Here is a 24,089-nt window from a genome sequence, read left to right as displayed (position 1 = left end):
ATCTCTTTTAAGTGTGATTCAGTCATTTCTTAGCTTGCTTGGGCCTCTGTTGGTTTATGGATTCTCTCAGGGTGGTGTGGAAATGTGCCGGAAGTCTAGAGCCTTTGCATCTGGCATCGTTAGAAAGAGTAAAGGGAAAAAAGCCTTGAGTGGGTTCTTGGAGCCTCCCACTTTTCCCCTTCCCCACCCCCAACATCCCAGAAAATGAAGCATTGACCAAGCTGGGGTTTTGGTTTTTAGCAGGTATGGGAATAGAAAGATAGGCCATCATAGTGGGCTCTTGCCAGCACCTTGCTTAATTCTGATCCCAGGAGATGATCCTTTATTTCCAGAAATCTTTCCTAAACCTTAGCCCTTCCCCAGTTCTCTCTATTAGCAGCAGGTATGTCTACTCTAGCCACTGCTCATTATCCTGAGATTACTCTTACTCCTATACTCAAAGCTTGCAAATATATATATATATATAATGTAAAATATATAAACATAATATACAATACATATATAAAATATCTATTTGGGACTTCATAAAATTCATACAGCACTTGAAATGCATCATTTGTTTTGATCCTTAAAATAGGTAGGTAGTTGTTACCTTGACTTTATAGATAAGGAAACTTGCTTAAAGCAGTAAAGTGACCTACTTAAAAAAAAAACCTGCAAAGTGGCAAAACTGAGGTTTGAACCCAAGTTTTCTAAATATTATATAAAGTATTATGTAGTGCAATGGGAAGTTTTCCCCAAAAAAGTTCTGGCTAAACCTGTTAAACTGTTTTTATGCTTGTCCTGTCATGTCCTATGCTAGATCATCTGGATAAGACTCCCTTCCAACAGACCTCTGGGGGGTGGGAGCAGGGAGAGGGTGGGATCCCTGCCAAATCCAATTAATGCAAAATGTTTGCCAAACCAAACTGCCTGACTAAATTGGCTATTTATTTTCTGGCTTCCTAATGATGTTTATAGCTAGTCCTTTGTTCGGAGGACTAATTAACCCCACCAGGACTGAATAGGGTCTCCCTGTTGTGAAATGAGCCAGGCCCCAGCTTGCTGGGCCCTGCTCCCAGAGAGCATGATTTGTGGGGCTGGTAAATGTATTTCTAAGAAACTGGAAGTTGGAGAAGCAGCACCTTTAGTACTTTTTCAGCCTGGGAAAGCAGGATATTTTAGAGCTAAATTCTGCCTGAAAATTTCTGAGCCTAGGGTTAGAACTTCATTGCTACAGAGGAGAGAGCTGTTTATTCTGCCTTGGCATAACTGCTCATGAGAAAAATGGAATTGGGCTTATTGTGTATGGACCTAGAAGGCAGAGGTAGGACTAAAGCAGAAGTTATATGAAATAGATTCTGACTTAGCTTAAGAAAGAGCTTCCGAATAATTAGACCAGCCCTACGGTGAGGTAGTAGTCAATTCTCGGCAATTCAGGTCCTCAGTTAGAAACTAGAACTATTACATATTATAGAAGGACATCGAATTTCAGAAGTAGGTTGGATTAGATGACTTCAGATTCCATGAGAAGGAAACCTGACCCCTTTTCACATCTAGGAACAGCATCTTTTCTGAGACCCTCCTGTGCATGTTTGAGGTTAGTGGAAAGATTGGATCCTTCAATTCTAGTACTGGCCCTACCATCTTAAATGACTATGAGACCTTAGGCAAGTCACTTCCCTTTTTCAGGGCTTCATTTGTTTTTGGCTGTAAAACGAAGGGAAATTTAAAGTTACTTAAAATTTATTTTTAGCATTTAATAGTATTTAATTTTTTGCAATTACTTGTAAAGATAGTTTTCAATATTCTTTTTTGTAAGATTTTGAGTTCCAAATTTTTCTCCCTCTCTCCCTTCCCTCCCCTCTCCCCAAGACAGCAAGCAATCTGATATTGGTTATACATGTACAATCATGTTAAACATATTTTCACATATAAGTCATGTTGTGAAAGAAGAATCAGAACAAAAGGGAAAAACACGAGAAAGAAAAAAACAAAACAAAACAAAAGTGAAAATAGTATGCTTCAATCTGCATTCAGACTCCATAGTTCTTTCTTTGGATGTGCATAGCATTCCATCATGAGTCTTTTAAAATTGTATTAGATCATTGTGTTGCTGAGAAGAGCTAAGTCTATCATAGATGATCATTGCACAATGTTGCTGTTTCTGTGTACAATGTTCTCCTGGTTCTGCACACTTCACTCAGCATCAATTCATACAAGTCTTTCCAGGTTTTCTGCATGTGGATAGCATTTTCCATTGTGTGTCTTTTGGAGTTGTCTTACATCATTGTATTGCTGAGAAGAGCTAAGTCAAGGTCAGTTGAACAGTATGGTTGATACTGTGTACAATATTTTCCTGGTTCTGTTGAGATTTAGGAGTTTAGGGGTGCTGGGACCCCAGAATCACAACAAGCCGATTCTGCCTGAAAGAATTAGATCCAAGCCTTCTTTTAGCCAAAGACAAGGTTTATTAGAACATCTGTCATATTGGGCAGACTCATAAGGAGTCTGAATGTTAGTGAGCTATTGGCTAGATTATAAGAATCTCAGCACCTTAATGGAGACAAGATGGACCTTATATACAGAAAGACAGAAAGGGATCTAGGAGTGGCCAAGCAGTCTGCAGGGACTGTGAGGTAATAGAATGCCAGGGACCTGGACCGTAGCCAAGGGAGAATGGAGTTTAGATAGGATTAAGGGTGGGAAGTGGCCATAGGGAGGTAAAACAATAGAGAATAGGCTAAATTAAGGGTGACAGAGAATTGGGAGATTGGGTGTAGCCACAATGAAAGGCCAGTTGATGGGATTAGAGCCTCAGGCAAACGCCAGAGATTTGGCCACGTGGGAAAGTCCAGCGTTTTTTCTTTCTGGGGTCCAGATCAGTTCTGCTCATTTCACTCAGCATCACATAAGTCATTCCAGGTTTTTCTGAAATCTGCCTGCTCATCATTTCTTACAGCACAATAGTATTGCATTACATTCATATACCACAACTTGTTCAGCCATTCCCCAATTGATGGGCAGCCTCTCAATTTCCAATTCCTTGCCACCACAGAAAGAGCTGCTATAAATATTTTTGTACATGTGGGCCCTTTTCCCTTTTTTATGATCTCTTTGGGATACAGATCTAGAAGTGCTATTGCTGGATTAAAGGGTATGCACAGTTTTATAGTCCTTTGGGCATAGTTCCGAATTGCTCTCCAGAATGGTTGGGTCAGTTACTTTAAATTTACATTTTTTTTTTTTTGGATTCTCATCTAATATGGGGGGGAAGAAGGGGGAATCAGTCACTTCCGCCACACCTAATAGGGCTGCCTCTTACAATGGCCCGGCCTCTTCCGGTCTTCTTCCGCCACCCTCTGGGGATGGGAGATGCTTTTCAATTGCTCCTGTCGCGTCCGATGTAGTCCGGCTTGCCCCTACTTTTCGTTGGCCGATGGTCTCCAGGTGGCTGTTCTTATAGGCGGTTCCGCTTTGATGGACAGGCGTGGGGATCAATGATGGAAGAGTATGGGACCCAAGTCGAAGGTTGGAATGGCTAGGCGGCTCCACGCCTGGGTGGGCCCTGGCCTGGGGGCGGTACTCTCAGCGAAGCGGGGCGGAGCCGGAAGTTGGGGCGGGGGATGAGAACGAAACAGGAAGAGGAGCAGGGAAGAAGGAAGAAGGGGGAAGAGGAGGAGGAGAGGGAGGAGGAAGAGGAGGAGGAGGGAAGCTGTGGCGGCGGTGGAGGAGCAGGAGCCGGAGCCGGAGGGTGATGGAGAGGAGAAGGTTCCTGGGCGGCATGGCGCTCCTGCTCCTCCAGGCGCTGCCCACCCCCCTGTCAGCCAGGGCCGAACCCCCTCAGGTAAGGGAAGGGGGTCCAGAGGGGAGGGGGACCACAGGACCAGAGTGGGAGAGCGGAGATGGGCGCCGTGACGAGGGAGGAGAGGGGTCCTGAGCTGGGGCTGGGGGTGCGTGGGAGGGCAGTAGGACGAGAGAAAGGGCGTCCTGAGGGGGTGAGGAGGCTCAAAGAGGGTATTGGGTATGTGTGTCCGGAGGGTGGGCGTCAAGGACCCGAGGAGGTCCTGAAGAAGCTGTGGTTGCAGGGGGCGGGAGCCTTTGAGGAAGCTGGTGCTGGGGGGAGAGAGCAGTGCCATACTGGCGGAAGGTACCCTAAGGGGCACCCCTGGGTTGGGACATTAATGCCAGGCTTTTGGGAAGGGGCTCTGAAAAGGTAGGATTTGAAGAATTCTAAATGGAGCACCAGCCCAAGGGTGGGGGAGGGGTTTCTGGGACTATAGATTTAGAATTGGAAGGAAATTCCTACTTAGAAGTCATCTAAGTCATGCCCCAGTCTATCTCTTCCCTCCTCTCAGTATCCCCATTTAACAGATGACGAACTGAGGCCTAGGGAGATTAAATGACTTGGCCAAGGTCACCACACTGGTAGTAAAGGCAACTGCCAGGATCTGAATCCGGTTCATCTGACTCCAGCACTCTTTATGCTGTTCATAAGAGATCCTACCCAAAGATGCATTGGTGCCAGACCACTGAGTGGTAAAGACCCTGAAGGTTCACTGGTGCTTTATTAAGTGAGAGGAGGTCCCTGGAGGGGATATAAGTCCTGTTCTATACAGGCAGTATAGTATACAGTACATGGTCATGAGTGACTGTGACTGGCATTTGAGCTAGCTTGGAGGTGAAGAATCCCTGGAGGGTAGGCAGGTTGAGCCCTTTAGGTAGCAAGCACCCTGGGTAGCAACTTTGGGTTATGGAAAAGGGATTGCTGCATTTCCATTTTGCATGAGGCTTTCCGGGCAGGGCTGCTGGTGCTGTAGGGTTTTTTGGGGGAGAGGGAAATACTAAAGCTGGTGAGTGGGGTACCCTAGCTTTTCTTGCTGGATGACTTCTTTGCTTTCCCAGGAGAGAAGCTGTTGGTTCTGATTTCAGCCAGGGATGGCATTGCGAAACTGATGGGAGGGGTGCTACTGGTGCCAGCTGGGGTGGGGAGCAACAGGGGGAATCATACTTTCTCTCCTTTATGTTTGTTACAATGTGTGCTAGACTGCTTTCTTCACTTTCTGTTATCTTCCCTTTTTTGGAAACTTATTCACAAAGAGCATAATGGCAAACCTTGGTTTAACTCTTGTCCATGAAGTGTCATGGTCAAGACTATAGCACTAGATTCCAATTCTTTGCCTACTTCTTTTAGGTACATTCAAACACATCTTTACTTGGACTGGGCTTTTCCTTTTTTTTTCCTCTTCCTCCTCATTTTCTGTCTGTGTATCTCCTCTAGTACAGACCACAGTGCTGTCTGTGAAGTAGGTCCTTAATAAATGATTGAAATACATTGTTAGTGACCCTGGGCAAGTCACTTAACCCCATTGCCTAGCAAATAAAAAAACAAACAAACTTGTGAAATACATTGTTAAATGGGTGAAGAGATCAGAGAAGCCGACTTTTTTTGACTTTCAGACCTTCAATTCAAATTTGATTTTTGTCCGATTAACACTTAGACTGTCTTAATATTATTGCTTGGTTGCTTCCATTATGGATGTCAATAGAAATGTCATACCCTACTTCATCTAGAAAAGTTAAATCTTAATTATTTTAACAGTATCGAGGAGTAAGAGAATTTTGAGATCTATGAAAGAAGGTGAATGGCCCTGGTTATTGGAGTGACCCTGCCTATACCAATACAAAAGAAGAACGAAGAATTTTACTTTTACATTGTGTTTTTTTCCTGAAAATTTCTAAAATTTAGTTCCTGATAACTTAATACCTTAGTTAAAGTTTTCAGACAATTCTTTATTTCCCCTTCTCCTGGCCAGGTCCCTCTATGTATATATGTCACTATAATCCTGCAATCCAGTTTTAAATATCTATATCCAAGACTGTGTTTTTAGTTGTAACCTTTGGAATGAAAGGTGCTCAATAATTATTAACTGAATACATCACAATCTAGTTGATTTTGAATGCTGAGGGATTTTTTGTTTGTTTGGGTTTTTTTTTTTAAACTAGAAAAAAATGCCCCAAAGAACATTTTGGCACAGACAAATTTCAGGAACTCTTTGTTCTCATTTTAACAAGTGACCTCCAGCTGACTGTCCAAGTTGAGGACTCACTGTACTGGTTGCATCATTGTTAAATGGTATGGGCATCTCATTGCCTCCTGCCTTATGTGTTCTTGTCAGATATAATTCTTGTTTGCAAATTCAATATCAGAAACATCAACAGTATTAGGAGACTTGTTTCCTCATTATCAGCTCTGCCCTAGAACAGTTATTTTCTCTGTTCTACCCTCAGAGAAATTGGTCATTATAGCATAACCTGCCTGGTTGCCTGTGACTGTAGGGCTCAGATGCGTGATTTCTTTGAATCTATAAAGAATAAGCAGTTGACTTTTCTTCTTGGCATTTTGTCTTCTCCAGCTCAGTTACTGTAAGGATATTTCTAATTTTCACTTTCCTGTCATTTAAAATTGTGCACTTAGCTTCCCTGATGTGAATTAAGGAACGTTTTAGTAGTATTTCCCATTGCTTCATAGTAGTGACCTAGTAAGTATCTGAGACCTCATTTCTGGAGTAACTGCTTCTAATTTTTCACTGTGTCAGATCAGACTTTTGATGTGGATGAGTGACGAAAGTACCTCCTATGCTTTCTTCTCTCCTGCCTCACAGCACAGTCTGTGTGCTTGTTTATCTTGCAGTTCCTAGCGATTCCATTTCTGTTTCTTGTGTGTTGTGTTGTCAAGTGTGTTGTCTTCCCCTTTGGTGTGGTATTTCAAAGAGCTGAGTTGTGAAGCATCCAGATAGAATTCTAGTCTGTTCTCTTTACTCTCTTACTTCATTCCATGTACCAGAGTCTGTAGTCATCTAAAATCATCACCTTGAATTTGCATGAACCTTTCCATACAGGGGCCTAAGAATAATAGCCAGCTGGCTCATTTGCGTTTGTAGTGTTCCTGAGTGGTAGACCGGTAGTATTTCCAATTCTCAGCTCAGAAAAACTAACATCTGATTGACAATAAAAGTTACTTAATTCACTTGATTTGATTCTCTAATATTTGTCAATTTAGTATCTCTCATAGGGGTATCCTTGTGTATGGGGTGCTTACTGCCTTCTTCATTCTAGTTCAGAGAGAACTTTCTACTGTACTGTCTTTAATGATTTCTAACATCTTGATTCCACCCCCCATCTGTTGTCTTAGGACAGACAAACCACTGTGACCAACAGGTTTCCCGTGTGATTGTTAAATGTCTTTAGTTATTTTGAATTTAGTTTACTCTTGGATTTGGTGATATTTGCCACCAGTCAACATTTTGTCAGCTAACAGTGACCATTTTAGCTCTGAACAAAACCTACTTTTAATCTTTGCTGTAAAGTGGAAGGAATTTTATTCTGGACACAGAGTTAGATAGTCAATATTGACTTAAGGAATTTAATTTAATTTAATCTTTAAAAAATTGAAAAAGTTTAATTAGCAAGTTATTTTTCATTTTCTCCCTTCTAAGTAAATTTTGTCTGATTTTTCTTTTATGTCCTCATTTCCAGAAAAATCCATTGGTATTTTTTTCTTAATGGGGGAAAAAGGTTTTTCTTTTGTCTGTTTCCTTACCTTGGTAAACCTGTTGGCTAATGATTCTCTCTTCTTCTCTATTTTCTTTGATCCTGGGAACTAGTTTATCCTAACTGAAGAATGATCTAGTTATTTTTATTTCTTTCTGCACTGTCATACTGACCTATCATAAAATACTAAGTTCAAAGACACTTTTGGATGTTTTCAGATTTTCCAGCCCCATGGAGAGCTGGGCTTTCCTGGATCTCAGTGACCCCAAAGTGCCAGCTTGGGGAATATCTGCTTTTAGCAGAGAATCCTCGTTTCCCGTACCCTAGGGGTAGGTGTTCCTCAGCAACTGTGAGCATATAGTGTTGGTTATTTTTCAAAGATCTTCTCAGGTCTCTCAGTTCTCATAGGACTAACAGTGACTCTTCCCCATGCTTCTTAGAGGTTTTCAGGAAGTACTTTCTAGTTATTCTCCCCTCCCCACTCTTCCCCTGGACCAGGTTGTGATGCTATGTGGGGTCATTCTTGGGTTCTTGAATCCCCATTTGTGGGTGCCACTTGAAGTCATTGATCTCATTGTACCTCTTTTCCGTAACACCGCTCTATGTCCTCTACGAGTACCAGAGGACATTGACTTGTAAAGGATAGTGAATAGAGAAGTTGGGTCCCAGTCATTCATCTGAATACTGAATAGTGACATTCAGCCTTCCAAAGCTGAGGTCTTCTCACTGTGGCCATCTTCAGCAGTTCCACTAGGTGGAGCAAAGACTGGCCTTAACATTGTGTAGCAGGCTTAAGAGATATGGAAATGACAAAGAGACGTACAAATAAGCATATAAAACTTGGGAATATGAGACATGTGATGAATATTAAACTGCTTTTTGGAAACTCCTAAATATTCCTAAGTTTTTATGACCCTGTTCTCTTCTGGTTCTTTTCACTCCCAACAGAAGGTAAGGACTTTCTCACTTTTTTGTGTTTATATTTTCAGCGCTTAGCAGCTCAGGCACATTCATAAATGTTTATTTTTTACTTATTCTTTCCTCCTACTTGTCTGACCTTCTCAGCCTTGCAGGATCATCATCCATGTCCAGTCCTCTAGATATGAGTGTATCCCAAGGCTTTGTCTTGGACCTTTTTCTATCCCTGCGCCATCTCTTGGGTGATCTCATTATCAGGTATCAACTGTCATCTCTGCAGGTGACTCCCAAATCTACATTATTCAGCCCTTAACCTCTCCTTTGAACTCCAGTCCCACATTACAGGCTGCCTCCTTGACATCTCCTAGATGTCTCATAGACAATCATATTCAGAACTGATTGGCTTTTCTCCTAAACCCACTCTTCCTCTTAACTTTCCTGCTTTGTCCAGGGCACCATACTTCTTCCAGTTCACCCAGGCTTACAAGGATCATATTGAATTCTTTGCTCTCCTTCACCCCTCTTTCCTACCCCAACCCTCAAATAGCCCAGTAATTGACAAGTCTTATTGATCCTACCTCCACAGCATTTCCCACTACCGAAATCACCACGTTAGTTAAGTCTCTCATCATTCCTTGCCTAGATTATTGCAGTGGTCGCCTAATTGATCTCCTTTCTAGTTCCTCGGTTTGAATCCATCCTCCAAACAGCTACCAAATTGATGATCCTGAATATCCATGATGACACCAAACACCTTAGCATCAGTGACTTCCTGTTGTATCAAGGATAAAAAGCAAACTCCACTGTTTGGTATTTCAAACCCTTCACAGTCTGGTGCCAACCTCTCTTTCTTAGACTGATTTTACTCCACCTGATGCAGTTTACTTTTCAGCCTGGCTCGCCTACTTAGTGATCCCTGTGCATGATGTTCAATCTTCTGTCTCCTTTGTCAAGTTTGTCCCCTAGGCCTGGAATGCTCTTCCTCCTTATTTCTTCTCTGACAATCCCTAGCTCAGTTCAAGTGGCACCCCCTGCAAGAGGCCTTTACTACTTCCCTCCATTGTTAGTGCTCCCTACTTCTCTGAAATGACTTTGGGCTTTATTTTGTGTATATTTTATATATATCTGTGTTGTTTCCCTCCACGAGAATGAAAAGTGCTTGAGGGCTGAGACTTTAGTCTTTGAATCTCTGGTACTTAGCACAGTGCCTAGCACCTAATGGGTGCCTGATAGGTAATTATTGAACTTACTGTTCAGAAACATAGCCTAGCTTTAACTGAGCTAGTTTTGATTTTTGTCTTTCCATAGTTTATTTTGTGGGAAACTAGATTCTCTTGTAGGTATACAGATTGGTGACATTGTCAGTCTAAGACCGGGTGTTGGTTCAAGATCTCAGGTGTTTGTGTTGGAAGTAGATAAAAATAAAGGTTAGAACATTGTAAGAATGTTTGTGGTTTCAAGCTTCCAGAGTGAGAAGTTGTCTGTTTTGATCTTTAACTATTAAACATCATGAATCTTATGTTGTAATTCTGTTTATTACATATTTTCCCAGATCAGCAGCATGTGTTAGTATACTATAAAAAATATTCGTGGTTTTCACAACACTGTGTTTGTTCATTCACAGTCTTTTCTGCTTCCCTTTTTTAAGATTCTACCTGGCATTTCTACTCCAATTGAAAGAAAAAAAAGGAAGGCCTGTTTTGTGAGATTTATATATTTATTATTTTCTTTATTAGTGGTTCATTTGGGAGAAGAATTGCATGATTGTTATCCCTAATGAGAAGTTGAAGAGAAATATAGTACCCCACAGAACTTACAGAGGCAAATAAGAGTCTGAAATCCATTTTGGGTCTTTTTTTTTTCTTTTAACTCTTCAGCCTTTTGATTTCAGATGTAGAAGTTGTTTTACCACACCTGGCTGGGCAGGATAGGGTATACTGACAGATAGCTTCTTGTGTGAGAATGTAAGGAACAATATGACCATCTCATTGTTCTCTTATCTTGGGGCTATTGCTGCTTCTATTGTATGATATATTTCTTTGTCTAGGGATTATACTTTAGGGTGAAAATTTTGTCTCTAAAGTTTCCCTGATTGATATCCCCATGTTCAATTTAGAGAAAAAAAAATCTGTTGCTTTGAAGCTTGCTTAGCCTCCAGTTATGAATGGAAGGGCCATCTCTTCACCTCATCTGAAAATCTGTTTATTTCTTAAGAGAAGTATGGCCAGCTTAGGTCAGATGGGGTTTTGACTAGAGAAGCTTAGGAAATGCCAAGGTGCTGAAGGAAGTGGTTTGTGACTACTCAGCAAGGTGTCAGACAGCTGGCCTTCAGTGGTTGGAGAATTATAGGTTTGGGCAAAGTCTCAGAGGAGCAAGACTGGTAGTCATCATGAAAATAAAGATATTTAGGCCTTCAGAAAGGTCACCTGCTCTTCCACTACTTCAGTTTGACCTAAAGTCTGTATCTGGGAGGAAGTTTGGAGTGCTATTCTGGGGTCCCCCAGACTAGAGAGTATGCTAATGGCTTTCTCTACTACATGTGATTGTATCTTTATTCCACCAGCATTTTCTTTCTTTCTTTTTTTTTTTTTTTTGCTTTTTGGTGAGGCAGTTGGGGTTAAGTGACTTGCCCAGGGTCACACAGGAAGTGTCAAGTGTCTGAGGTCGGATTTGAACTCAGGTCCTCCTGACTCCAAGGCTGGAACACTATCCACCATGCCACCTAGCTGCCCCTTCACCAGCATTTTCATAGTAGGTCTTTTCCACTCATGCTGCATTCTGTGCTAAAGAGGGATTAGATAGGTAGGTTTATGAGGCATCAGTTTGGGACATAGTCTATGGTTCTATAAATTAATATTGATCTTAACAGAGCCATTATAATAACTCTCAGAGTTAGAAGGAATCTCAGAAGTTATTTCATCCATCTCATACCTGAACAGGAATTCCCTTTTAGAATTCCCATGTTTGAAGACATTGTTAGGGAATTCTGGTCAAGGCTGAAGAGTCTAGGTAGAACTCTGTAGTGCTTATATGGATTATATTGGAGATTTTTATTTTTGGCCATTATAAAATCTAGCTAATTGTTTTTATCAGCTTTGATAAATGATTAGACCCCTTAAGTTATTTAATAGAAGTTCCACTGTAAGAATCCCCAAACTATATAGTAACTACTGTTCCCTAAATTTTTTTCATTTTAAAATAAATTTAGATGACAATTTTACTTATTTATGATAGCTTATTGATCGTTATCCTTAAACTTCCTTTGCACTTAGTACATATTTTTGCCTATTAACTTCCTTTTGGACACAATGAAGGGGGAAGATTAACTTTGTATATCCATCCTTATCTACTGCAGATACCATTTATTACTTTTGGTGGGGAAAAGGGGAGGGAAGGGAAGGGAACAGGTAGAATGGATGTGTGAAGAGAAACCAAAACCTGCTCTTACCAGGGGTTGCACAGTGTTTCAATTAGACATGAAAGAAAAGAAAGGCTTGGTCAGCACGTCTTCTCCGTATTGGTTATCCAGATAACCCGAGCCTTATTTGGTATACCTGGATGACGGCTGACATAAAGGTGTTTGGAATGTCAAAGCACATTTGATTCAAAGGGCTGAGCTGCTGAGGGAATATTCAGGGGAATAGTCTTCACCAAGTGAAGGGAAAACTCAGAAGTACATTCTGGTTTGAAGGAAAGGCTACCAGGGTAGTACCTTAGAATGAGCTCTGAATTACAAGTTAGCTTTAGGTTGTAGTTAAGCTTGGTGCTGTCACTTGCTGGCACTGTGAGCTGACCATTCACTTAACTTCTCAGAGATTCTGTTCTTTCATCTGTAAAATTGGGATAATGATACTTGCCCTGTCTATTCACAGGGTTGATTTGAAGACCAAATAAGATAATGAATATACAATGTGCTTTGAAAATGAACATGCTATGCAAATAGCTGTGATTATTATAGAACTTTCTCCTCAGAAGTTCTTTAGTGGTTCATTGTGGGGTAGAGGTGATCCTGAGTTCTGGAAGGCTGTGCCAGAGAATTGCAAGCCCTAGCCTGTCCTGCCAACCTGGAAAGGTTCCAAAGACAGGCCCAGTAACAGCTTGTCAAAGGACCAGCATCGCTAAGTTTGGAGGGGCTCATTACTGGAAGACTGGCAACTGAGGTACTGAAATGTTTCTTGGATGCAACATCTCTTGGAGATGATTAAGGTATAAAGGAGCAAAATGATGTATCCTTGAAGTATTGAAATGTATAATGGATCTCACTTCCTAGCTCTTCTTATTCTCTGGAATAGTGTTGAAGTAGGTAGCGCCTATACCAGATCATGAAACCATCTAAGTAAGATTTTTATTCTGAATAATTGGTGAAGGCCTATTGTTAACCCTCTCCCCCCCCCATGGGTGCTGACCTGGTTATTTCCGGTACTGGTGAGGGTGGCTGCCTCTTAGTCTCAGTAATAAGTGATTTTCTCTTTGCTCTGCTACTTTCTCAGAGATCCAGGCCCCATCTTGAGTTATTTATGGTGCTAATTTGCTTTATATCGTCTCTTTGTACCTCTTGGTTGTGTAGGAATGGCTGGATGTGGGAAGATTAGTTGCCTTCAGGCTGTATAGCCTGTGGCACTGTTTGGAAGCCTCGTGATAGTCCCTGTTAGCCAGGCTATGAGTTGCTCTGTGTCAGGAATGTTACTATAGGTATTGCTGCCCATTGTCTTCTCTTGCCCTTATGCCAGTAAGCTGTCCTGTGGTGAGCCAGCCACAACACAGACAGGGCTGCTTCCTTTCCTGCTTACAGGTAACTTCCTGTCTCTTCCTCTAGCATAAAGTTTATTTTAAAATACATTTTGTTGGTCTATTTTGTTTTTCTAATATATCTCCTCCTTTTCCCTCCCAGGGAGACATCTCTTGTAACAAAAAAGAAGAAAAAAATCAGTTCATCAAAACTAACCAACACATTGAAAAAGTCACTATGTACAGTCTGACATTCCACACTCATAGTTTCCCCACCTTTGTAAGTAGGAAGGGGGTGCCTTCTCACATTTCTTATTTGGGACCAAATTTGGTCATTATAATTTCACAGGATTCATTTTAATTTTGTGGTTATTTTTTGTGGTTGTTTTGTTCTATTTTGTTGTTTGACCCTTTTCATTTATATGACTTAGTTCAGCTTTACTTTGCATGAGGTCAGATGAGACTTCCTTACTTCCCTAATATCATATTCATCATATCCTTTAATACAGTAATACTCCATTACATTCATGTACCACATCTTCTTTAGCTATTCTCTAAACAAAGGGTATTTACTTTATTTACAGTTCTTTGCTATTACAAAAAAGTGCTGTTCTAAATATTTTGGTGTATGTAGTGCCTTCATTTTTGTCATTGATCTCCTTGGAGTATGTGTCTAGCCATGGGCATATACCCCAATGTATGTATAAAGTATATATGACCACTGTCTGCCTTAGTTTCCTCAGCTGTAAAATGAGGAAAATAATAGCACCTACCTCCCAGAATTATGAGGATTGAAGAAAATATTTATAAAGTGCTTAGCATAGTGCACTTAATAAAAGCTTTCCCCTTCCCCTCCAAGTCTCTGTGTTAAATGTATTGATATTTTAGTTACTTTCTTAGCATAATTCCAAATTGATTTCCAGAATTGTTGGACCAATTGGCCACTCTATCAACAGTATATTAGTATGTCTTTTTCCACAATCATTCCAACATTGACTATCCCATTTGCATCATCTGTATTAATTTGCTGGGTGTGAGCTGAAACCTAAAGGTTGTTTTGATTTGCAATTCTCTTATTAGTGATTTGGAGCAATGTTTCATATAATCATTACGAGTTTGTGATTCTGTTGGTTTTATGTTCTTTGACCACCAATCTTTTGGGGAATACCATTTGGTTCTATATTTCTATTAGATGCTTATGTATCTTGGATATCAGACCCTTATCAGATGCTTGATGCCAACATTTCCCCCCCCAGTATACCATTTCTCTTCTTGTTACAGTTTTGTTCACTTTGTGCAAAAGATTTTGAATTTTATGTAATCAAATTATGTATTTTATCTTTTGTGATTGCTTCTAACCCTTATTAACAATTTACTCCTTAATCACAGCCATAAAAGCTATTTCTTGTGGTTCTCTCCTAATTTTTAAAAATCATATGACCTTTAATATTCAGGTCATATATTCATTTGAACATATTGTGGTTATATAGTACACAGTGCTAGCTTACTTCTAATTATTCCCAGTAGTGCAAAGTTTAAATAAAAATGTGTGATGAAACAAGCCTTTGTGGTGACCCAGAGAACCGACTCTTCTTATTTGAGCTTCCTAGCCAAGTATTGCTTGGCTGTGATTAATGTGTCTGCTTGTTGATGAAACTTGCCTTTATCCTGTTCTTAGTCTAGTTTTTGGACTATAGCGCTTTTCGTTAGGAAACACAAAATGTGCCTCTTAGAGATGGTCTGATCCTGAAGCTTGCTGGTCCTTATGGTATTATTGGACACATTATCCTATTTGATTTGAGTTGGATTATTTACGAGGCAGGGAAAATGAACCAAACGTTTTGGTACAGAAACAAGGCTGCCTTTGTTGAAGCCAAAGTGGTAACTTTAGGGAACAACCCATTAATTATCTGTGATAGCTAACTCTCAGGGGCATCTTTTTCAGTCCAGTGTTGTCTCTGAGAATAGAAACAAAACGTGGTTGTCAGAGTTATAAATTTTTGTGGACCGATCAATTGTCAACAGCAGAAAGATTTTCAATTCCATGGCTTGTTAAAATGGAAAGGAATGAAACAGAACAGGAGAGAGAACAAAGAAGTTGTACTGCTTCAGTTTTTGCTTTCTTTATTTCTCTTACTTTGTTTATGCTTTTGTGCGTATGTCACTGACTAAGGGCTTCACAAATTCCACCCTCCTCCCCCGTCCTTCCTCTCTCCCCAAAAAGAGAAACAAAGCAATCGTAGATTTTATTATGTATTATACCAATGAGAAGAATGATTTGTGAATGACCTCACAAATTAGAGGAATTCCTTTTTCTGTTCTTAGATCTCTCCTATTCATGAGAAGGGTCTTTACTATATCAGGGGGAAATAAAGCCAAACAGGTATTCTGTAAAGTTAAATATATAATGAGAGGCAGCATGGCAGCATAGGTAGAGAGAACAACTTGGCCTCAAAGACTCTTCTCACACATACTAGGTTCCTAGGCAAGGCATTTTACCTTTCAGTGGCCTAGGGAACTTTTAAGATTAAGCGGCAAAACAAAACAGGAGCCTATCTGCATTGATAGAGGAGTTTCCTCCCAAGAAGTTCCTCTTGCCAGTGAAATCACAAGTCATTCAGCCCCTCCCCAAATACTGTGTGTGTGTGTGTGTGTGTCTGTGTGTCTGTGTCTGTGTCTGTGTCTGAACTGATAAGTTAGCCCTCTGCCTACTTCAAAGCTATTCTACCTTCTGGCTTTAGTCTGTCTCTCAAACCGTATCTCTCACCACTCTCTAGTGTCTTAGGGACTGTCTGCTCTAGAAAGGCTGATCTTTCTTCACTGTCCCCCATACACATGCTTTGATTAATACCTTGTCTGCTCCCCATAAAGCCATCTCCCACCATTTAGCTTGTTTATATCTTATCTGTTTGAGGCCTAGATCAAGTCTTGCTATGGTGTTTTCTCTGCTTGTTCCAGCCCATAATGATTTGTTCCTTCTTTGACTTCCTGTATTTAACACTTTTGTCCATATTGCTCATTTAGTATTTAATCATATTGCTTCAGAATGTTTGTATTTTATGTGAATCTAACTCATCTCTCCAAATAAGTTGGAAAATACTTGAGGGGTAGGGGATCATTATCTCTTTTCTTTTTTAAAAGATTTTATTGATGTCTGGTTTTTTTTTTAACATCACCATAGTTTCCCCTAGTATTCTTCCCCTTTCTCTTCTCAGAGAACCATTTCATATAACATAGTATTTTTTTTTAAGATAAAGCAAAAGAAGAGAAAAAAATATATAACTGATCAGTATATAGAAAAAGTCCAAAAATATGTGCAATGATGACACTTAGGGATCTCACATTTCTGCAGAGTGGCACATATACTTCTTTATGTCTCATATAGAACTGAGCTGAGGTCTGGACACAGAGTAGTAATTTTAAATGTTTTTTAGATGAATTAAAGGAATGAATAACTGTGTGTATCTGGTCTAAACTAAGGGGACCTCCTACCCCCATCTGTTTTTACTTTGTCTTTTGTCTCTGTAAGGTGGAGATACAGAAAGGAATACCTCAGGAGAAGATTTTGACCAAGATTTTATCCCAGACTTCCCCTCTTTCCACTACTTTTCATTTTTCAGCTGTGAAAGAAAAGCTCTGATTGATGTGGAAATACTGTTTCTTAGTGTACGTTCATTCTTTTCCAAAAAGCTTCTGTTTGTACTTAGTGATGGGAAAGTTGTAGGGTGGGGGCTTACCTGTCTCCATTTCTTCAGCAGAGCAAATAGTGAGATGACAGTAGGAGGCATTTAGGGGTTCCTTTTGGAAAGAAACGGTTCTGTGCCATGTCACTTTCCCCATACTGCCTTGCAAATGGGAGAGGTTTGCTTATTCTTGCATCAGCAAGCCTGGCCCACATCTGCATTGGCTCAAACCCAGTACGCACATACTGCCAGTTTTTCTTAGTTTCTTGCAGCCAAGGAATTCTCAGCATCAAATGCCTTTCCAGTCACCAGAGCTAAGTTTTGCAAATCTAGTCTTTGTGGGATTAGAAGAATCCCTTTGGCATTCCCACAACATGATTACTTAAGAGTTTGTTGGTGCCCAAGTAAGGCTTAGTCTGCATTTTTTTGTCACACAGGTGGATTTAGTGTTTGCTTTTGAGTAGGCTCAAATGAGAAAATTTTCTGAGTGGCTTGAACCTACAGTTAAGCTGTAGCCGTTTTCGTTCTTTTTTTTTTTCCCCCAAACTAGACTGTGGGGTTAAGTGACTTGCCCAGGGTCACATAGCTGGTAAGTGTTAACGTGTCTGAGGCCGGATTTGAAGTCAGGTCGTCCTGACTCCAGGGCTGGTGCTCTTTCCACTGTGCTACCTACCTGCCCCCATTTTTGCTTTTGTACATTCTGGTTTTTGTCTTGCTTTTAGTAAAAAAAAAAAATGCTGACATGATTTTGGAAAGGTTGTTTGTTGGCTTTTTTTGTGCTAGGCAATCAGGGTTAAGTGACCTGCCCAGGGTCAAACAGCTAGTAAGTGTCAAGTGTGTCTGAGGCTAGATTTGAACTCAGGTCCTCCTGACTCCAGAGCTGTGCTTGATCCTTGTACCACCTAGCTGCCTGTGTTCTGGAAAGTTTTGATAGAGACTTTAAAAAAATTTTTTTTTTTTTTGTATTTTTAAATTTGAGACTTTTCCACTTTTCATAGGTGTTCTTTCTGTTCTTGCCTCCTGGTCTATACTCAAAGCCCTTGAAAAACTTAGGCTAGGATGAACAGTCTTTCCTATTCAAAACCCTTGATTTCGAAGTAAATCTTTCTAGCACTGAGTTATTACTTCCTTCAAATAATGTGTGAGCCAAATGTATGTGGATGGAAAAAACTCAGTATCTCTATGTTTGGGGAGCGGAGGGAGGGGACATATCAAATTTCAGATATTTAGGATCAGCAGATCTTCCATAGTCCTCTTTGGTCAAATGGGGAACCATTTTGTGTATGGAACAGATTGAAAACTTGGCACTGTTACCTATTAATCTCACTCATTTGTATTCAAGAATAGGGTCAGGACAGGGATCTTGGAAGCTGAGGGCCCTGGCCTTGGCTGATTCTGTTCTCTAAAACATCAGAAATTTCACAGATTAACAGTGTTGGGACCCTGGTTCTAGACTGTTAAGAAGGTTCATTCTTACTCTGTCTTTTTCCTGATCTCATTAACATAATCCATTTTTGTGGGATTTTTAATTTTCCTTAGTGTTGTGACCTTTAGTCTCTTCAAATACTATATTTTCCCCTCAAGCTGGAGATAATAAATGCATATGTAAGTTGCCCTCAAACTTTGTTGTTGTTGTTGTTGTTGTTGTTATTAACCAAAAGAGCCTTAAAGGGATATATACCATAATGAGAAGAGAAGTGTGCCTCTCATAGGTAGTTGATCATAATAAAAAGTAGATGTTAACATTAATGTCACTGTTTTGTTAGGGTGATGTGAACTGGGGGAGGAGAAAAGCTGAACTGGATCACAGGAGTTAGCCTATGAAATATTTTAGGGGTGATGAGCAGCTGTAAAATTTGGTAGAACATAATTCAACTTGATAGTCCCATGTGTATTTTCCTTTAAAAAGAGGTTAGTGAATTTAGCATTGTTGCAGTTTGGTAGATTGCTGACTAAAGTTATTTGGGGAAGGATGTGACCTACCTTTGGCTGATCATGGGTATGAGCCCAGATTTCTTACATAGAGGAGCCTTTTTTCAGGAGATAAGAAATTGCTGATGTTTATCCTGTCTTGTGAATTCCAAAGCTGACCCCATCTGTCACTAGACAGGGCATAGCAGAAGGTGAATCAGTGTTTGCTGTAATAAGGTATGTTTTCTGTCAGCCAGACCTTTTCTTTCATAAGACTGTCAGTGTAAAAAAAACCCTTCTTTTCTTTCCTTTTGTGTGTGTATAGAGTATTTTTGTAAAATAAAAATTTTTTTTCAGTCAGCAAAAATCTTCAATCTCTCCAGTGCCTTGTCCCCCATTAAGAAAGAAGGAAAAAAACAAAACCGTATTGCAAACAGGGTCAGCAAACCAAATCTTCACATTTGGCATGTCAAGTACATACACATACATATACACATGTGTGTATATATTTGTATGTCTATCTGTACTTTGAGTCCATCACTTCTCTGTGAGAAGTAGCTTGTTTCATCATGAGCCCTCTAGAATTGTGGTTGGTCATCGTGTTGATCAGAATTCCTAAATCTTTCAAAGTTGTTTGTCTTTGTGATACTGTTATTTTATAAATTATCTTGGTTCTGCTTAGTTCATTCTATGTCAATTCATATAGGTCTTCTCATGTTTCTTTGAAATAGTCTCCTTCATCATTTCTTATAGCACAACAGTATGATATCACTTTCTTATACCTTAGCTTGTTTGGCCGTTCCTCAATTGATGGAGACCCCCTCAGTTTCCACTTTTTTGCCACTATAAAAATATTGCTATAAGTATTTTTCATATCCATATTTCCATAGCTTTCTTTGATCTTTTTAGCATATAGATGACATGGTAGTAGTATTGTTAGGTCAGAAGGTATGCACAATTTAATCACTTTTTGGACAAGATTCCAGATTGCTTTCTTGAAAGATTGAGCCAGTTCACAGTTTGTATAGAGTGACTATTAAGTCTTTCTGTTCAGTTTTTCATCATTTCACTTAAGGATGAAGAATTTATTGACTGAATCAAGTTTTGAGTGGTACATAAAGCAACTAATTGATTACTATTCTTGGAAAATGAGAAATAGCTTATGATGCTTCAGATTATCATCATCTTTCATTTTGCACCTAGGAAGAATATGCCACTGTATTAGGGCCTATGAATTTTCTACAATTTGTTAAATATGGTTCATTTCCCTAGGGAGAGCTTGAGATAGCAATATTCAAACACACTACTTTTACTTACATGGACCCTAGCACAGTGCTGTCATAAAGATCCTTCTTAAATACTCCTTGATATATTATTTTATTTATATATTATGTATGAAAACTATAATATATAAATACTTAAGGTAAATAATAAAGGAAGATAAGATGTGCCATAATTAATGCAGAAGACAACTTTTGGAACTTAAAACATTTTAAGAAAACAAATTTGGGTTTTGTAAAGTTCATTTGGCTATCTGATAACTGTAGAAAGGGTCATGTCTGCTAGTCCAAGCCAAACTATAGGAATTCTTGTCTTATGCTATTGTTACCACTGGTTGGGAGCCTGAGTTTTGGCAAAGCTTGTGTGACTTGAGCATTAACTAGGTGGAAATAAGAGGGCAAAATTTTGTAGTTGCTATGCAGAGCTGGTGGTTGGTAGAGAGCTGTTCTCTCTCCACGGATGGGAAAAATTGGTTTCAGAAAAGAAAGCACAGAAATCTTTAAGAAAATTAATATTTCAGAAGCAACACACAGTTTAAATTTAGTCTGTTTTTCTGGCCACTTGGAAGCTATGGTGGGACTTGCTGTACCTCTTATAAGGCAAGTGAAGAAAGACATTGGCATCTTGTACATGCTCAGTTTGTTTATGAAATAGGAGCTCCCTGGGGAAGAGAGGACCGTAGAAATCGGTGTACAGCTGGAGCTCAGCTTTTAGGGTTTGGGTTGTATAGTCACCATGGTGGAGATAAGGTACTCTCTAATTTCCTCATGGCCATTTCTGTACCAGTCTTTTGGAAGGTTGGGGTAGGGATAATAGCAGTGAAGGACTTGACATGTTACCATAAGAATACTACATTTTTCTTCTTAGAAATATGATGGGAGAAGTTTTTGTGAAACTGTTGCTTAACTTTTTTTTTTAGGAGAAACAATGACTCAAGTTATTCTTCTCCAGAGACGTGAAGACTTTTTGTGAATTTGGAAACTTTATTTAAAGTATATTTTGATTTTTCCTAAACTGTGAAAAGCTACTGAGACTAGAAGCAGCCCCTGACTTTGTCATGTTGCAGACTTAAATTCTTCAGCAGAACAGGTCTGGCAGCTACCTGGGCATCTTCAATTTACAGCACATCCTCAGTGGTGTTCTGCAGCAGCTGTCTGAAGTGTTTTTTTAATGTACTTGAACTGATGTCATTTCCCCTTTGGCAAATGGTTTGAAGGCTTTGCTGTGTCTGAGAGATGTCACGAGAAGGTGGGGGGTGGGACAGCAGGGAAGGGGGAGTGAGGAAAGCAGGAGGGAGGGAGGGATCCTGCTTGGTTGGTCCCAGTACTGTTTACTTAATATTCTTTGTTAAGGAAATCCAGTTCAAATAGGATTGCAACCACAGTCTGTCTGCATTAGATGAGACATAGTTGTTGAAAGACTTAACTTTTAAGAGCTTTTTGTTCTTAAACCTAAGTGTGTGGATGATGCTGTTGCAGGATGCCTTTCCTTTGGGGTCTTAGACAGGTAATTCAGTTGGTTTTGTGTTGTGTGTTTGGGGATGTAGTGAGGGGGGGAGCTTGTTACTGTTTTGGGTGGAAGAAATGTTTTAGAAAATGTCTTCCAGTTTGTGACAGGCCAGCTCCCACATAGCAATTCCCAATCTTCCCTTCTTTTCCCTACTTGGTACTCACTTCCTTATGCTAACCCTCAAATCCACTCTAGTCATAGGCTGTTTTTAACTCTGCCATGTGCCACCTCTTTTTAATGTGTCAATGATAGTGGTAGTGCAGATCCTACCAAAAAAATAAATGGACTGTGACACCTTATGGGAAAAGGAGTTTGTGTGGTTGAGGGAGAGAAATTAGTAATAAGGCCGATAGTGAAAGCCTTTCCTCCTCCGTTTTTATTTGGCTGCCAGAGACAGAATCACAGTATGCATTTTTATAAGAGGTTCTCTGTGACAGCGTCTTTCTTTTGAAGTCCCAGGTTATATATTGGTTCTTGTTTACAACTTGTAGTGATGGTACTGGAGCTTAGTGGACACAAGTAGGTGTCAGGAAGGGTGATGTGGAAGTAGGCACAGAACACTCACAGCACTGACTTTCCAAGCAGGTGGTCCCCAGTTGCAGAGACCAGGAATGAATTGCTTTGTGAGTTGCTGTCTGGAGAAGCAGTCCAAAGTTATAGCTGGTAGCCTAGCAGGGAATGAACAACTGACTGGCGGCTGCTGCTGCCAAAAATTTATCCAGCAGCTTTCTGAGAGTTAGAATCCAGTCCAGGCCGCCTCCCCTCCCTGCCTCACTCCCCTTTGGTCTGAGAAGCATGGCTTATAGGAATGTGTAACTCTAACCATGCTCAGAACTGTGAAGGGCAGGTTGGAACTGGACTCACAACTTGAGCTGTGTTCTTGCCCTTTCCTGAGATAAGGAATATCCACAGAAAGGCAAAGCAGTAGGAACAAACCAGATGAGTTTAAAAGTGAGGCAGTGAGGTTGGTTGGGTTTAATCTTCTACATTTTAAGTAGAAGAAATGTTTTAGAAAATGTCTCCCATTTTGTCACAGGCCAGGTCCCACACAACAATTCCCAGTCTTCCTTTCTTTACTCTATTTGGTACTCAATTCCTTATTCTAATCCTCAAATCTACCCAAATCAGAAAAAGACTACGATAAGTGCCCTAAGGGATTGATTAATTCTTTGTACTTGTAAAGGCAACTAGCACGTAGTAGGTACTTAACAAATGCTTGTTTGATAAGAGTCACAGGCAAACAACTATGGGAATTAGAGGAAGGAGAGATCCATTCTAGCTGGCACAATCAGGGAGGTCCTTATGGAGGAGACAATGTTTGCGTCATAACGTTAATATCAATTGTTTTTGTATTTTTGTTGTATAATGGCCCAATTAAGTGAGTTTCTATTGCTAGAATACTGGTTCTGCTAGATAAAATATCTTACACAGCTCACCTATGAAATGTTTCCTTTCACATTGAAACTATCCCTTCCCTGCCAAAACACCCAGAATTGTTCTCAGTAGCTAATTTCCTGAGGCTAGCGGTAAAAAGGCAGTTAAGAGGCAAGGAAGAAGGAAGGAAGTCTAGCTATCATTGTATGGGGGGTTACCTTCCCGAGAAGAAGAAATTATTATTTGCCTTTATCATAAAGAGGATGTAGGACTTTTTTTGTGTCTGAAAAGGTGTCTCCTGATGACTTGCTGCTCTTTTGGTCTATTTCTCATTGATGACCAGGTGATCAGGGCAGCAGATCCTTCTAGATCTTAAGTGTGGGCAAACTACAGTCTGAGTGTGTATTTATGAATACCCCGAGTTAAGAATTTCTTTAAATTTTTAAATTTAAAAATTTTAAAAATGTTTTTGTGTTTTTAAATGTAGTAAAACTTTGATTTAAAAAGGTAAAAACCATTCTTAGCTTGCCTGTTGTACAAAAATAGACAGGGGGCCCAATCTGTTGGGCAGGATGTAATTTGCTGACCCCTGTTCTATATCAGAAGTGTCAGTTATGTTCTGAGGCTTGCAAAACTCCTGAGTGTGGCCCGGACCAGATTAAAATGTAATTGGGAAGTGTTCAACAAAACAAATAAAACCAAGATACAACACAAGATAATGTTAATTTGTGGTTTTCTAAGTCAGTATGTGGCTTCAGAGATCCATTTCTATTTGAGTTGGACACCTCTACTCTGGATCATCAGGAAAATACTGTGATAATAACTATGGTTGCTCACATGGCCAGAAAGGGACAATGTTTTTTTCTAAGAGAAAGGGAAGAAATGATGTGTGCAGCAAAGTCATTCTTGTTTTATGGAAGAGGAAACAGGGCAGGGGTGGTACATTTGGAAGGAGAATGCTAGATTTGGAGTTAGAAGGCTGGAGTTTGAATTCTGTCTTTTTGCCTGTGTGATCTAATCGGGACAAGTCAGTGAAGTTTTTTGTACCTCGCTTTCCTCATCTGTAAGTGATTTATTAACAACTACACAGATAGGAGTTGGATTTGAAATCAGCTGTCCTGACTTCAAGTCTATCACTTTCTACTAGCTCAG

General features: G+C 40.0%; 1 protein-coding gene across 2 annotated transcripts in view; it reads left to right on the top strand.

Annotated features, from left to right (window-relative positions):
• The first annotated feature begins 3,654 nt into the window (after positions 1-3,654).
• WBP1L (WW domain binding protein 1 like) overlaps positions 3,655-24,089 on the top strand; it is a 64,274-nt gene continuing 43,839 nt past the window's right edge. The window contains exon 1 of one of the 2 annotated variants that reach the window (XM_027852108.1): positions 3,655-3,826. In XM_027852108.1, the coding sequence (XP_027707909.1) occupies positions 3,737-3,826 (90 nt within the window). In that variant the 5' untranslated portion in view covers positions 3,655-3,736. Of the gene's footprint in view, positions 3,827-21,473; positions 21,561-24,089 lie in introns of those variants that run through there. The other variant, XM_027852109.1, reaches the window with a different exon arrangement.

This window comes from Vombatus ursinus, unplaced genomic scaffold, assembly GCF_900497805.2.
Source record: "Vombatus ursinus unplaced genomic scaffold, bare-nosed wombat genome assembly UNPS02009205.1, whole genome shotgun sequence".
Lineage (NCBI taxonomy): Eukaryota > Metazoa > Chordata > Mammalia > Diprotodontia > Vombatidae > Vombatus > Vombatus ursinus.
This window is presented reverse-complemented; position numbering and strand designations above follow the sequence as displayed.